The 16,667-nt window shown below is 37.0% G+C and overlaps 1 protein-coding gene across 1 annotated transcript in view; it reads left to right on the top strand.

Annotated features, from left to right (window-relative positions):
* LOC125239990 (single-minded homolog 1) overlaps window positions 1-10,214 on the top strand; it is a 28,912-nt gene extending 18,698 nt beyond the window's left edge. The window contains exons 7-10 of the mRNA XM_048147785.1: window positions 3,779-3,885; window positions 4,818-4,965; window positions 6,194-6,354; window positions 6,907-10,214. Of these exons, the coding sequence (XP_048003742.1) occupies window positions 3,779-3,885; window positions 4,818-4,965; window positions 6,194-6,354; window positions 6,907-7,313 (823 nt within the window). The 3' untranslated portion in view covers window positions 7,314-10,214. The remainder of the gene's footprint in view (window positions 1-3,778; window positions 3,886-4,817; window positions 4,966-6,193; window positions 6,355-6,906) is intronic.
* The last annotated feature ends 6,453 nt before the right edge of the window (window positions 10,215-16,667 follow it).

Consider the following 16,667-nt stretch of genomic DNA (forward strand, 5'->3'; position numbering starts at 1 on the left):
AGCTCGCGATTCTGAGTGGAAAACACATAAAAAATTCCAAATCTAAAAAAAAGTAGGGTGGACAACTTTGAAAAAATGGTCCTAATATATCAGGTACATTATAAAAGTACCTACACAGGCATGCTTACAAACTAATTGAAAAGGTAAGTGGCTCAGCTAATGTCTGTGCCAGAGGGCCTCGACTCGAGGCAGTCTCGAGACTCGAGGACCGCCAGCAACGGACGCTGTTATTCTGCCACCACCAGATTTATAGCTAGCTAACAGTAAAAACATTAACGCCATTTCGGACAGGATAGTCTAAACTAAACAAATGCATAATGAGAATGTACAGTTCCCATCTTTATTAGACCTGCAGGTGGTGGAAATAGATACAACCTACATTTATATTCTAAGAACATTCGATTATTAAACATAAATCGTCACTCAATACAATGATTAGGTGCAACAATATCGGTCGTTACCGCGAACTATGACACAAGGCGGATACAGTTACAAAACTTTACATTTTGTGTCGTGGAAGCATTTGACATACAATTGTATGCTTTAAGGAGTTGGTGGAAGGAGGTAGAATCTTATTGGTGACATAGATCACTGCACACAGGATGCATTATGCATATTATTATATTATTTATGATTCAGTTTCAGGCCGTATGTATTCTCAAAATGACAACAATAGCAATAACCTAACCACAAAATTAATATTTTGAAAAAACCCGCGACTGCGACATAGTAGACCGATTTTCATGAAACATGGCTAAGAACACTCCCGACTAACTTAGCTTTCAGACAAAAAAAAAATCTAAGGTGACGGACCCAATCATGGACAGTTTAAGAAAAAAATTCGCCTGTTTTTGATATTTCACTGATAAATGTAAAAATTCTACGGCTAAGCGTGTTAAATCTTGAATGTCCTATCCTTCTTTTACATTTCAAGCGTATTGCAGAATAGATACTCGTATTGGTTTCTTCATAGTTAACAAATTAAAACTAGGTGTTTTTTCTCCAATTATGGACGGCAGTTCTCCAGTAATGGATCCCCCATTATGGACAGAGAAATAAGTTTAAAATTTTACTTTTAAAGCCAACTGATACGCAATGAGTCAATTTTATACACCATAAAAACAATTAGTTTGGGTTATTTTAACATTGGATTGTTTCTGGTAAATTTTGGTTTTGTAAATTGTTCCTTGTCGATCATAGGAGGTACGCAGTTTTTCGGGTCCAGTAATGGACACTCGCAAAATAACGTCATTTCTTTATATCTTTGGAGCAACAAACTAGTATGTTTTATACCTTATCTCATGCTTAATGCAGTAAGTAAAACGCATTCAAGATTACACCATGCGTTATTTTTTTATTATTTTATACATGAACTCAACTCTCTTAGCAACATTACTAAGAATTCGTCTTGATATTTTTTTCAGTAAACTGGTGAATTTTATCATGTCGCCAAATCCTTCAGAAATAACCAAATTAATGAAACTTCAAAATGAAACAGCTCTATAACTCTAGTTTATGGTACATAGCCGTCAGTTTTTAGAAACTTATTTTAGATACTTATTTTTAAGGATTTGTGTTTTTTTGTCCATAATGGCATCACCGTCCATTATGGGGTATTTTACCTTAAATCGATTCATCCGTTCGGGAGCTACGATGCCACAGACAGACAGACAAACAGACAGACAGACAGACAGACAGACGGACAGACAGACGAACAGACAGACAGACACGTCAAACTTATAACACCCCTTCGTTTTTGCGTCGAGGGTTAAAAACTTACAAATAAACACTTATACTACTTACAAATATGTACTTTTGCAATGTCTGTGATATCAAAATCGTTGCCAAATCTCTACGATTACTCTACGATTTTATAACTGTTACAACTTATATAATACAACTTTAGACGTCACTGCCTATGACCATGACCATTGTTTTATTTATTCATTTTATATGTTTTTTTTGTTTAATTTTTGTATAATTTTAAGTTGATTTATCTTACTTGTATTCTTTGTAATCATTTTGTAAAATTTGGAATTGACGATCATTTAGTGAAAGCCTTTGTTTTATAAATGTGTGAAATACTGTGTCTTTTTCTTCAAGAAATAAAGATATCTATCTATCTATCATGTCACTTAACGAATAGTTTTAATTAAATAATACAAAGTCATCAACAATATCAACATATCATATTTCTTCTAATCCATACTTTACTCATAATTTAAATGGGAAAGTCTGTGTCTGTTTGTTTGTCCGTCTTTCACGGCAAAACGGATTTGCCATTCGTTCGTTCGTTCGTTCCGAATTGACGTGATTTTTTAAGTGGAGATAGTTGAAGAGATGGAACGTGACATAGGCTACTTTTTGTCTCTTTCTAACCCCCCACTGCCCTAAAATAAGGAGTAGAAATTTGTATGAAGCATTCCGCAATTTTCAAATGAAACGGCCCAACCACGACATTGGTCTAAGCGCGACAGCGGTGAGCGGCAGCCATACGTGCGAATGAAAAGTCCCATCGCTGTGTCTCGCTCCAATGTATGGCCGCCGCTCACCGCTGTCGCGCTTGCTTAGACCAATGTCGTGGCTGGCCCGTAACACGAGCGAAGCCGAGGGTAAGGTATCTTCGTAATGTATCTAGTGGAGGTAGTCTTCGGCGAATGCTGACTATGTATTAGAACATCTGGCAGCACACGTGGTTGGAACACAAGCATTGCCTTTTTCGGCTCTTGTTCAATATTGTTGATAGCGACGCTATTGTTTTGAAACTAGAGCTGGCGATAGCGTTACAGTAGCGCTGGGTACTTGTGAGAAACAAAGGACAACCTTGAGAGTGTAGGTATTCATTTAAAACTAGAGATTAAATTGTGAAATATATTCATAATCTCTACAAAATTTGAAGATCGCACCTTTTTTCTACTAATAAATTTGGCTTGCTAAAATTTAGATTAGAACAAAGAAGCACGAATCAGTCAAATTTATACTTCAAAACGCAATTGAAAAGTAACCTATCCACAAAATTTAAATTTTGAAAAAACCCGACATAGTGGACCGATTTTCATGAAACATGGCTATATAATAAGAACTCAGCATTCAAACAAAAAAAAATCTAAATCGGATCATCCGTTCGGGAGCTACGATGCCACAGACAGACACACATATTTTTTGAACACTTCGAAATTTCTTTCTTGTATTCCATGATTTTAGCAAAAACACGAAACTTTAAACCCACTTACTGCTCAGATTTCAAAATAAAATAGACACGCAGAGTCGCACCATAAGGGTTCCTCTTTGGTACGGAACCCTAAAAATCTCAATCACTATCAAACTTAAAACAATAGAAAAACAATCCCGTCAGGGGTTGCCAACCCCGAGATCCACGGCGCAAGGGGTTGCATACGGTGTAATTGGCGGAAGCTCTGTCAACAGTTTTTCCGGTCCACGGTGGAGGGCTGTTGTTCCATAATCGCTTGTTAACGATCATTTGATGCCATTGTTCGATCAAGTGAAAATCTGTGAAAGCAGTTTAGAAGGCCGATGAAAGAGTCAGTTTAGGCAGAGTTTTTACAGACTTTAGTAAGGGCGCGCACACGGGCGACTTTTCGCTGCACCTTTTTTGACCCATGGAATGGCATATTTCACTCATACAAGCATGGTACGCGTTCACCTACACGAGCTTAGACTGTGTGCTAGGAACGCGCCTCTTTCATATATTTGACCGCCAGTGTCCGAGGTGTGACTAGTATTTTTGTCTAAACGTGTTCTTTTTGTTTGTGTACAGGGTGGCGTCACTAACGGGGTACGAACCTCAGGACCTCATCGAGAAGACGCTGTACCACTACATCCACGGAACAGATGTACTACACATGCGCTACTCACACTGTACATGTAAGTAATCTATAATCATGTAGATACACTCTTCGGCCGGCATGAACAGACAAAAATTCATAATCTGAAAAAAAATCATATGAAATCTTATGAAATCAGGGGGGCGATTTTTGAATCTCGCATACGGGATTTTGTCACTAAAATACCGGTTGAAAACGCTGACTTGCTTATTATTTTCAGTGACAATTTTCTGAACTCGAACGCGTGAGACTCAAAAATCAGCCCGTCGAGTGCACGGATTTCCATACAATTTCGCGACTGTCCACACACGTCTTATTTTTTAAGATTATGATTTTTTTCAGATTGATCTGACAGATTCAGAAAGGGACAAACGAACTTTATCGGCTTAATAACTTTAGAGCACGTTTATGAAAAAAAAAACATTCAGTCGAATTGAGAATCTGCTCCTTTTTTTAAGTCGGTTAATAAGGGGGTCGTACATTACATGTTTACCTACTTGAACCTTGTAACTCATCTTTGCATCTCTCTACACAAATCCCATTTCAAATCTATCCGTTCTTTGTTCTTACATTCAGTCCTAATCTAAATTTTATTCATATAATCCGGCAACCTTCAAATCAAGAGTGAACAGGCATCTTCTGGGCGAGCTCACTCCATCGTAGGCCACGTCTTTGCCTTTAGCTAGTCTGTGGCCAAGAGTATACCCAATATACCCATTTATAATTAAAAAAAAGATTTCTCACACGTTTTCCTTCCAATTTTGAGTATTTGCCATAACTCTGCATAGCGTCTGCATTGACAAAGTCGAAAATTTCTACAAATAAGTATATACTTATTATAATAATGACAGTCCCGAGATTAATCTAATAATATTGGTATTTTAAGTGTAGTTAACTTTTAGATAGACGGACTCTTGCTAACATTTACCCTATAATAAAATTTCATGTCATAAAGTTATATTTTTTCCACAGTATTAACAAAAGGCCAAGTTACCTCCCGCTACTACCGGTTCCTGACGAAAGCAGGAGGCTGGGTTTGGATGCAGAGTTACGCGACCATAGTCCACAACAGCCGGTCTTCCAGACCGCACTGTATAGTTTCAGTCAACTATGTGCTCAGGTAACTATAACTAATTAACTACTAATAAACTAGAGGGACTATATACACTGAGAAAAAATACAACCAGTTTTCATGTTCGTTCAACAAGGTTTTTGGTTAAAATAGCGCCTACGTGCTCTTTGGTTCAAACAACAAGCTACTTGTCATTTGAATCGGCAATATATTTGAATCAACAAGTCGATTTTATAAAAACAACCTGACACATATTGTTTTAAACGTACGTTTGGCTGATTCAAACGGATAAACCGTAACAAGTCGAACTTGTTAAATTCACAATGCAAATTTCTCTCAGTGTACTCTTTGAAAGTGTACACCAGTCGGTCTTCCAAACCGCACTGTATAGTGTCAGTCAACTATGTGCTCAGGTAACTATTATAGCTAAAAGGCTAGATGGTCTATAGGCTCCTTGAGGGTGGATGTGGCTAGTGGTTACGTGACACTTGTCCACAATAGCCGGTCTTCCAGACCGCACTGTATAGTTTCAGTCAACTATGTGCTCAGATAATTATTGCAACAAGACCATAGGGAATATTATAGCCTGTTGGGGTTCAATGTCATAAATACTAGCACCAATTAGCTGTAATGTAACTTAAATCTTTAAATAGAATTTGCTGTTGTTTTGTTTCGTTCGATTTTAAAACACAACAACATACAATCACGCCTGTTTCCCATGAAGGGGTAGGCAGAGCACATGAAACTACTCTGGTTTCAGTGCCACTCTTGGCAAATAAGGGGTTGAAAGAAAACGAAACTGAGACATTTTAAAACACAATTTATTCTAAGTTCAAGAAAATCTATTGAGTATCTTCAAGAAAAGAGCGTACACAAATCTTAAAGGCCGGCAACGCACCTCCAACACCTCTGGTGTTTCGGGTGTCCATGGGCGGCGGTGATCGCTTACTATCAGGCGACCTGTCTGCTCGTTTGCCTCCTATCCCATAAAAAAAAAATTCTAATGCGTTTGATTCAAATTTCACTATAAATTTTACTTGTATGGTAAGTCTCTAGAGAATAGAGCTCCACGAGGCTTCATGTGGCTACGCTACTGTAGTCTACAACAGCCGGTCTTCGAGACCGCACTGTATACAAGTTTAAAATTAGTTAGGGTCAAGGATGACTAAAATAAACTAATATTGACTATGCTATTAAAAAAGTGGTTCTAAACCATAATGGGTTAGAAAAAAATACATCTTCATCTACATTGTCTAACATTATCCTCTTATTCCAGCGACATAGAAGAGAAGCACCTCATCCTGAACCTGGAGCAGGGCCCCCCCAAGCTGCACGCGGAGCCGGCGCCCGCGCCCCCCACCCCCTCCCCCCTGCTGCGGACCGACAAGCTCAGCCACGTGCAGCTCGATAGCGAGTTTAACGGAGACTCTAGCACAGGTACCTACATAGATATTCTATAGTCTGACTAGACGGCCAATCCCCCAGATAACCGTGACCCAAACACGGGTATGCCGCGACAAACGAAAACCGTTTGGGTCACGCGTTTTCGGTACTCATTAAAGTGTGGTAAGAATATCTGATACTGAACCTCTATCACCCTCTAACCTAGACACTGAATAGCACAGGTATAAAGGTGGACTCTCATCATCATTCCCTTGTACGTTAGGAGTCGGTGCAGCATGTCTTTTCTCTCGTACTATCTTGTCATAGCATCATTCACTTGCATTGCTTTCATAACATCTCTCATGGTAATGGACTGTCCATTTACCTTTCTATCGATTGTCCTCTTCCCTTATTTCAATACACTATTATTTGTAATACCTTTCTAGTCTCATCTCATAGCTTTCATCCCTCTGCACCACTGGGGGCAAGTTCACCCATAGAGAATCCTTATACTGTTGCTATCGCCCGAAGTAAATTAAACATGTTAATGGTAATCTTCACTTCATTTAGATTTTAAGAACAGTCTGACAATGTTTTCTATTTCAGGATACCAATACTCCGAGTACCTCCCAGTCCTCCCCCCTTACGAGGAAGACTACCACCAAAACGGTACGTACCACGAGTTGTTCTATAACGAAAACTACCCAGAGCCGGATCTGAATCCCAACTACATGCTACCACAGAGCCAGCGGCCCTATTCCGCCAGCTCATCGTCATGCTCCTCCATGGAAAGTTCTACAGAAGTCGCTAATCAGCAATATAACTACACGAATTTAATATCGTTTTACCCGAATCAACCACAAAATCAAAATGGCCGACCGGACAACTTTGGCGGGAACTTTTCCAAAATGGCGGCCAGTCCCGCTGTCACGGAAGGTTACACATCTGTCATCGTGGACAACACACAGCAGTTCCATCATCATGGCGGCGGGGTCAATGAATTTGTGCACTGATGAAGTGTCACTGGCAGGCGACAATGAGGAGGCACACTCAAAGGTTATGACAGATGGCGCCACCCTATTTCCATACGTGAGAGCGAGAAGATAATATGTTTTTTCTCTCTCACACATATGAATGACAGTGACATGCCTAGACACTTGCCTGGCGGGATAAAATGTCACTGTTGTGAAATAGGTCACAGGCTGCTATGTCAAAGTGTAATGCCATTATTATTGTGAAATTTCGTAAAGCAGGAGGTAAAGTGACATTTTTCACTTAGTTCTGTCGAAATTGGTGATGGAACTGATGGACTAAACACATCGAGATATTTGAGGCTATGCGTCGATAGACGATTTGTACAGACTTACAAACTTGCCAAAATATATTCTTCTTAGATTGTATTCTTTAGAAAAGTATTTAGAAATTACTAGTTATAAAAATACATGCGAGTTTTTTTAGTTGGATAAAATTAGGTGTAACCTTTTCCAAAGGAAAAATCGGTTGTGTAACTGAAAATATAGGTTACAAATGTAAAAGTAGTTATGTGCGGAAATGTAGCTTTATTCAAACGCATTATATTTTAAAATATAATTATCTTGCCTGTTGTAACGTATAAGCGAATTGTAAATAGTGTTGTACATAGATTTTAGGTGTAATTCGTAATATAAGCCATATATTTATAGATATTAAATTTATTTAGATCTGAATATAGTCAACAAATAATAAATACAATTAAAGAGCGAATCTCTTTCATTAGTTACCTATTTCTTAAAAGAGAGTAGAAATCAGCTTATTGTTACAACCTGACATAGACTTACCTACGTTTAACAGACGATCGCTGGAATAGATAACAACGGTTTAGTTTTTAGGAATCTGCAAAAATCAGCTAAAATTAATAATAAAGGTTAAGGCACGCCACAGACAGTCTTAAAATTCATAATCTTAAGAAAGATTTGTATGCAACCTGTCAGTTCAAACTGACAGAATTTTCAGATTGAACTGACAGATTGCTTATAAGTCTTGTTTCAAGGCCGGCAACAGACAGTCTTAAAATTCATAATCTTAAAAAATCATAATCTGAAATCAGATCGAGTGCCTTGCCACTTGCCACACACGTTCTTAAAATTCAGATTTTCTGCAATCTGTCAATCTGGCAATCTGTCAGATCAATCTGAAAAAAATCATAATCTTAAAAGATAAGACTGTGTGTGGACAGTTGCGAAATTGTATGGAAATCCGTGCACTGGATCGATTTCATTGAAGAAGAAGAAGAATTTAAGACTGTCTGTTGCCGGCCTAAGATTATGAATTTCTGTCTGTGAATGTCTGTGGCGTGCATTAAATTAAAGGCTACTATAATTCGACCAGCCTGTCATGAACTCATGACATTAAAACGTTATTACCGATCACTAGCAATTCGTTATGTAAAATCTGTGGAATCTTGAGCGTAGCGATGTATCTATGCCGCCATTTGTTTTTTTATTATTATTCCTCATACGACAAAACTGGATGTACTGCGAAGTGCCGCCAAACTAAGCATAGACAATAATAGTGTATTTATCGTAGTGTACATACTCGTAATACATAATCCTAGGCCATAGACAATTTCAGAAGGTGTGTAAGCTTAGGAACAACATAATTATGAATTTTATAGAACGGTCAACCAAATCTTGGCACTAAAAAAGCCGCGAAATTAAAATTTTCTATGGGCATCAAACCTTTACTCCTAGATTTTCAATTAATTTTTAAGTGTTATGGCTTTTCGATGATTCCGCCAACGTCAAGGTTTAGAAAGGCACGCATTTTATGCAGGCATTTGGCCGGTAAACATCGATTTTAAACGAGTTTAAATCGATGCCGGTAAACCGTACATTTTTCAAATTTGTCGACTTATTTTAGTGCCGAGATTTGGTTGACCGTTTATATTTTTTTTCTGTGCGGTATTAATATTAAAATTTGATATTTGACTTGTTTTTGTCAAATTGTTTAAAAATACTATTATTTATCTTTACCTGTGTGTATTACATTCTTTATTTATTAATTTAATTTACCTATATCTTCATTTTAAGATCTCATAGAGAGGTCTGAAAAAAGAGCAGAATCTCAAAAGTGTATTAAATAGAGAAATTGTTTGATTAGGTTATAATCTATGCGTAAAAATATAAAAAACCTACCTATGTATTTTGAATTGTAAAGTAAACTTTTACAATATTGTAAGGATCATCTAAAACTTGAAAAGAAATGAACCTTAACTGTACTATGTCCTTTTAGGTATTTAAAAGAATGTAAGCAAATAATTATTGTTCATTTTCGGATAGTTACAACATTTGTCGGTTAACCGAGCAAATACAAAAACCACGCGGACCTGTCACTGAGCTGCCGGTCTTCAGCCTTCTTATTTGGCCGTGTAATGGTTTTGCTTACCCTCAACTGGCATAGGAGCCTTTTGAGGGTAGATTTTGTTTACGTTTATTTTAATACCTAAAGACTTACACAGATCGAATGACCTACAGTGATATTCAAGATTTACCTAAAGAAATTTGACGTTTTCTGACGTGATTAAATTGAGATTATTCGAGTTCAAATTATATTTCTGTATTTTACAACGTGTAACAATTTTCACGAATGAATAAATGTTTTTTCTAATTTTGTAAATAGGAATACTTTTCTAATTTTGGTTGCGATAAATACGATATGCGTAAGCCCATAAACTTTGGAGCTAGTGCCATGATGAGGCGAGTATCCTAGTCGGTAACAGTTACATTTACTGTTTTCTCGTCACAATGCCTGCCAAGTAAATATTTACTTCTAATATACATGTTTTTCTAAAACATATTGTACATTTAAATGCTTTAAAAACCAATAAGGTTTGTTTGTTTCATCAAAATGGTTTAAGAATTATACTCGGGGTGAGAGTAAGTGTTAGTCATCGACCTACAATAGGGACTGAGCTCACACTTTTTTTGCCATACTAAATTGAACCTTATCACCTGCGCATAAAGGCGTTCTTGACAGACTAGCACAAGTGTGTCCACATGAGAGGGTCAAAGTTGGGGCTGGTGTCCCTCTCGCACGTGTGACCAGTGTTAAAAAATTACTATAGTAGTAGTATTTTTACCTGTATGATAACTAAGTTTATAAACTTCTTAAATTATTTTCGTATTATATTGAGGCAAGGGTATTAATACCTTGTAACGAATTGGTAAGTCATTATTATGAAGCCATAAAACCAAAAAATTGCGCAATTATTAAAAACCTTTAATTGGGTATTAGTAGATTTGGTAGTAACTTTGAATATTGACTGGTATCCCCAAATGATGACAGTGATGACGTCATTCAAATGATTTTGATAGTGGTAATAAGTGCGAGAGGGACACCAGCCCCAACTTTAACCTCTCATGTGGACACACTTTTTGGCCTAACAACTCATTCTGGTTTAATTATAATTCTGTGGTGTTAGTCTTGCCTCACCTTATACAATCTTAACCTATTTTTTAGAAAAACTATGTATTCCGATACCATCGCTTATAACATTTATTTAAATTAATTGCAAGGGCATTTTAATATTATATTTTACTCAAAAAATGTATCAAAACATAGTTTTTAAGATTTTATAGAACTATGTAAACAGTAGGTACTTATTTTATTTTTCTTACTTAATTATACCTAAATGTATTTACGTATTTCGGCGAGTAACGAACAAACAAATTGTGATATACCAAACATATTATTTATGATACGAAATAATAATAAAGTGCATTAAATGAACATAATACAATAACAAAACGTGTTTGATTCTGAATTCTTAACGAAGCAAAAACATCAACATCTAGTTCAAGGTGAGACAGTTATAACAATGCTTCATACTGGAATAGAGAAGAGACGAACTGCAAACGGACTGCAACTTATAAGTATACGAACGTTGGGTTGCCGTCTGCACCCGTCTGCATCGGACCTAAGAGAGCGCGCACACGGCCAACTGTTGCCAGCGACTTTTTTGTCGCGACCATAGCCTAGTATGAAAGTGCGCACACGAGGCGACGTAATTTTTCATACATTTGTATGAAATGTCGTATCGTAATGTCGTGTGTGTCGTAATTTCGTATTTACGAAAGTCGCCGAGCAACTAAGCTGTGACCCCCGTGGGCGCGCACTTAATATTATATTAAGACCTCGTTTATACCTGGGCGCGCACTTAATATTATATGTATTAAGACCTCGAGTAATAAGTACCTAAGACCTCGTTTATTCGTACTTGTTGATGATTTTTATACTTCTTCACGAAGAGTTATGCCTAATTGTTAATAAAAATCGTACTCAGACATACCCCAATTTATTGGTAGAAAATGTGGAAAATGCAGGCGCGAAAAGTTAGCTCCTTCAAACCATTAAAATAATGAATCGAGAAAATATTAACATTTTTGAACTACCAAGAAGTCATCTGTTGTCGAGTAGTGTAAACATACGGAATATTACATTTTGTTTTGTTCAAGGTGCTACTGCCATCTGTTAACGAGTAGTAGTAATATTAAAATAGCAACTCGAGCTGCCTTAGTAGTTTATTGTATAGTTCATAGATGGCGCTGAAAATGTTTATAAAAGTGCCATCTATTATTTCTCTGCTGTACAACTTGAATATTATGATGATGGACATATGTATTCCAATTGGTTCAACTACTCGTCGGTAGATGGCCTATATACTCAAATTCATTATGCCTTAAGTACAACAGAGGGCGTTATACAATCGTAGCCCCATTTGAGGAGTTAACATTTACAACACAGTACGAGTAACGAAATCTATGACGGATAAAAAAGAATGGCAACGTGCGTGAATCAGGAGAACCGATTGTCACAAATACACGTAAACTTATGGAATGTTAAACATGCTAGAGTGAATATCTTACCTTAATAATATTTTTCTCTGCTTTTTTTCCTCCTTCATCGTGTGTCCGTTCTGTCTGATTGGCGACACTGGTTTAAATTATTATTCTTGAATAACGGGGATCTCCGTTTTAAATAATAATATAATAATCATTCGCGTAAAATCGCAGATTTTTCCTTTTAACATTGATTAGAGGTGTCACTTTATTTTTTCTTTTACCTTGTCCTAATGAAAGCTTCTCTAAGAACTATTTAGAGTAGTATGTAATATGTATATAAGTTACTCTATGGTTTACTATATGTTAAGCGCCCTCCACGCTCGAGTGTGAAGGGCGCTTTTTAGTATGGTGCTGCACTCTGGCGGCAGAACCATGCAATATTACAGCCTATTGTGGCGCCAACAATGGCAAACGGAACTTCTTATTATACTCAGGCAGGTATCAAGTAAAGAAACTGCATTTATCAAAATCAACTTTTATTATCACAAAGTAGAAATACTTACATATTATTATAATCTTAATTATTTCACAGCTCAAATAAAAGACGGGATTGGTGGTAATATGTCACTGGGCTAAACATACCTCAAATTATTTTTTATATAAATTCGGAGAGTATTAATAGTAAAAAGATATGAGCCCACCATATCCCGTCTTGCCAAAGCATATGAGACCCAGTCTTACATGCTTGGAATGAAATCAACAACAATTGTGTCACTTAACTTCAAACCTGGGTAAATCTAAATCCCTTCTGATATATGGTTGATTATCTTTCAGATCAATATTATATTTTTTTTATATATTCAACCATAAAGCAGAATGTTTTTTTTTTATACTACGTCGGTGGCAAACAAGCATACGGCCCGCCTGATGTAAAGCGGTCACCGTAACCTATGGACGCCTGCAACTTAAGGAGTGTCACATGCACGTTGCCACCCCATTAGAAACTTGTACATTCCCTCTTGCTGTGTTAAGTACACAGCAAATAGAAGTGTACAAGTTCCAAGGAGGGTTCGGGTTGCCGACGACTCAAAGGACAATAGACGGAACAAGTTAGTTCCGTAAGTCCTCCCGTCATCAGCACACCGCACCCTCATTGAGCTCTGGCAGCCTTACTCACCGGCAGGAACACAACACTATTTACCCAAGTTTGAAGTTAAGCGACACAATTATGACAGTTGCAACCAGAAAAAATGAAATACATATAGATTTTTACAGCCTGGCAAAAAAAAGTGGTTCGTTTTTCATTTTCACTCTTTTTGCCAGGCTGTAGACGTTTCCTTTCCAAAAAGGTCCTCACGATTACGGATATTTTTATCTGTATTTCTTAGACCCACTTGCACCAACCACGTAACTCAGGGTTAGTGGGCTGTCATCTGTCAAATTCCATATAAAATGGTGGGTTAACCCTCGAGTTAACCCTCCATTTCCATTGGTGCAAGTGGCCCTTAATATTTCAGATGAAAGATTTGCTCTTCTTTGGCAACATACTATACTTGAATATTAACAGTTAATCAAATAATTTGATTAATTGTTATTTAATCACTTGTTATTAGTCAACCAATCTAAGATTTTTTTTTTTTTTTTTTTTTTTTTTTTTTTAAATTTTTATTCAAAAAATACAAGTACATTGTATGCAGGGGATGGAGCCGCCCGGTAAGCAGAATGTGCTTGTGTTGGGAGGCACCGCTCTTCCCTAGGTTTGTAGGTAGACACTGTTTTTTTTTTCACACGAAAAAAATATTTACTACAATTTTTTTTTTTTATTACTACTACAGAATACATGTAATTATACAAGTTTACTATTGAATTATTTGTTTTTTCTTTTTTTTTTACTTAATTCTACGACATGCAGTATAGCGCTAACGCTCACGCATAGGTCCACTGTTTCCCTTTATACTTAAATGAGAAAATATAGTGTTATATTTAAAAGAGAACAAAAGTCTATGTGTGTGTGTGTGTGTGTGTGTGCGTGTGTGTGTGTGTGTGTGTGTGTGTGTGTGTGTGTGTGTGTGTGTGTGTGTGTGTGTGTGTGTGTGTGTGTGTGTGTGTGTGTGTGTGTGTGTGTGTGTGTGTGTGTGTGTGTGTGTGTGTGTGTGTGTTGTGTTGTGTTGTGTTATTATATAACTCTAATAATCCGGTCTTAATAGTTTTTCCGTTTCCTCGTAACTTTTACTTTTTAGCCACTTTGTGAGATGCAATTTACATTCGTGATGTGATTTTGAATGAATGTCTAATTCTTTATTGACTTTATTATAGAGGTAGGACGACTTATGACTAAATTGAGATCTTGCAAAGTTAGTTCTCGTACGTAAGGATTTAGCTACATTTATCATATTTCTTTTGCTTTTATAATTAGGGTTGTAGGGTATTAGCTTATGGCTTTTTAATATTGTTTGCAAAACATATAATTTCCTCACCGAGAGGAGATCACTGTTTTGGTAAAGCATTTCAGTAGGATACCTGATTTTTTTGAAGTACATGACTTTTATAAGTGCACGTTGAGCTCTTTCAAGAAAAATAAAACGAGTTTTTGCAGAACCTCCCCAGGCCGGTATGCAGTACAATAAGACAGATTGCACCAGAGAGATATAAATTTCATTTAGGATATTGCGAGAATTTGTAAGACTTGTTTTACCTGGTGCAATGTGCCTTAGTGACTTAAATATCCAGATCAGTTTTCTGACTCTACTGATTAATTGGTCAACGTGAGAATACCAATTTAAATGCTCATCCAGTTGTACGCCCAAATATTTTATATCCGAGACTTTTTCAATTTTTGGACAGTTACAAGTGATAAAGTTTGGTTGCTGGCATGAATGAATTTTCAGATCTATATGAGGAGTTGGTTGTGAAATGCTGAAACAAACATGTTTTGTTTTATTAGCATTTAATGTTAATTGGTTCATCCTTAACCACTTAGAAATTCGTGCCATCCCGAGTTAAGATTACACACTTCAATTCAGTGCTCACAATCACTTTACATTTTCAAGCTAATTTGTGTCGTTCTCAACCAAAAGACGCTTTTCACATAAAGATGAAAACGCGTAACGTGAAAATTGAAAATCAAAGCAACCTTTTGGCTAATACGTCACATTTCTTATTTAGTATCGTTCAATCATTCATACAGTATTATAAACACGTGTCTCACAGGTCTCACTATTTAACTTTCGATCAAATGCGACGTTTTTAAGTAAAAGGTACCACCTTGTCGCTAAACGTGACCTTCTTCATCAAAAGGGTCCTAATGCTTCATAAACAACAGGAATAAATTTCTCTTTAACGCAAAATGCCCTCTATACTAAAAACGAATTCTCTTTACCTATAAACAGAGTTAATATTTATATAAAATTTCAATTACTGGCCACCTCTCAGTAACTGGCCATGTTCTGCTAAAATGAATCCAGATTATTATTATACAGAATTCATTTTTAACCCCCGACGCCAAAACGACGGGGTGTTATAAGTTTGACGTGTCTGTCTGTCTGTTTGTGTGTGTGTCTGTCTGTGGCATCGTAACTCCCGAACGGATGAACCGATTTAGATTTAGTTTTTTTTTGTTTGAAAGCTGAATTAGTCGGGAGTGTTCTTAGCCGTCTCATGAAAATCGGTCCACTATGTCGCGGTCGGGGGTATTTTTTTTAATTACATTTTGTGGTTAGGTTATTATCACAGAACACCCCACTAGAAGCCAAATGCAAGCGATATTGTTGGAGACGCAAATCACCAATCCTTGCGGGGTGAGGCGGGCGCGCACGGTGCTGCCATTGGTCGTTTCAAATAATGGCGCGCCTTTATGATTAGCAGTAGGGATGGGAATGGGACATGTCTATTATAGACAATGGTACCGGTACCAGTACTGTGGTGAATTTGTTTTGCAACAAATTATAATATTATAATTAAATTATAATAAGGCCTAGTTACCCTTCGGGTTGGAAGGTCAGATGGCAGTCGCTTTCATAAAACTAGTGCCTACGCCAAATCTTGGTAGTAGTTTCCAAAGCGGACCCCAGGCTCCCATGAGCCGTGGCGAATGCCGATGCCGGGATAACGCAAGGAGGATGATAATTGTGATAGCATCTCAATAAAAATCATTCTAGTAACTAATAACTAAACTGTGCATTTTTACTTACGTTTACTAAGTTAAATAACCAACTAAATATTCTAAACTAATCAATGAACTAAATACCACTACAGACTCTACAGATTCTAGATAATTATTCACTATTACAAATCTGCTTTCTTTTATATTTCATAAAATGGTAGCACATGGTACGAACGGCAGTACGAAGTTCCCGCAACAGACATAAACTAACATGGCCCCATGCCTAGTCGTTTACGTGAAAGGGATAGCATATCACATTGTTAACTCGGTAAAGAGGGATGGACGCGCCTCGGCGCCGCTCAGCACAACCATATTGACCAGTATAAATGAACTCCGCGGACAATAAACAATATTCAACAAAATAATTAATTTGACTTAACTGTGGA

The sequence above is a fragment of the Leguminivora glycinivorella genome, chromosome 26 (genome assembly GCF_023078275.1).
Source record: "Leguminivora glycinivorella isolate SPB_JAAS2020 chromosome 26, LegGlyc_1.1, whole genome shotgun sequence".
In the NCBI taxonomy this organism is placed as follows: domain Eukaryota; kingdom Metazoa; phylum Arthropoda; class Insecta; order Lepidoptera; family Tortricidae; genus Leguminivora; species Leguminivora glycinivorella.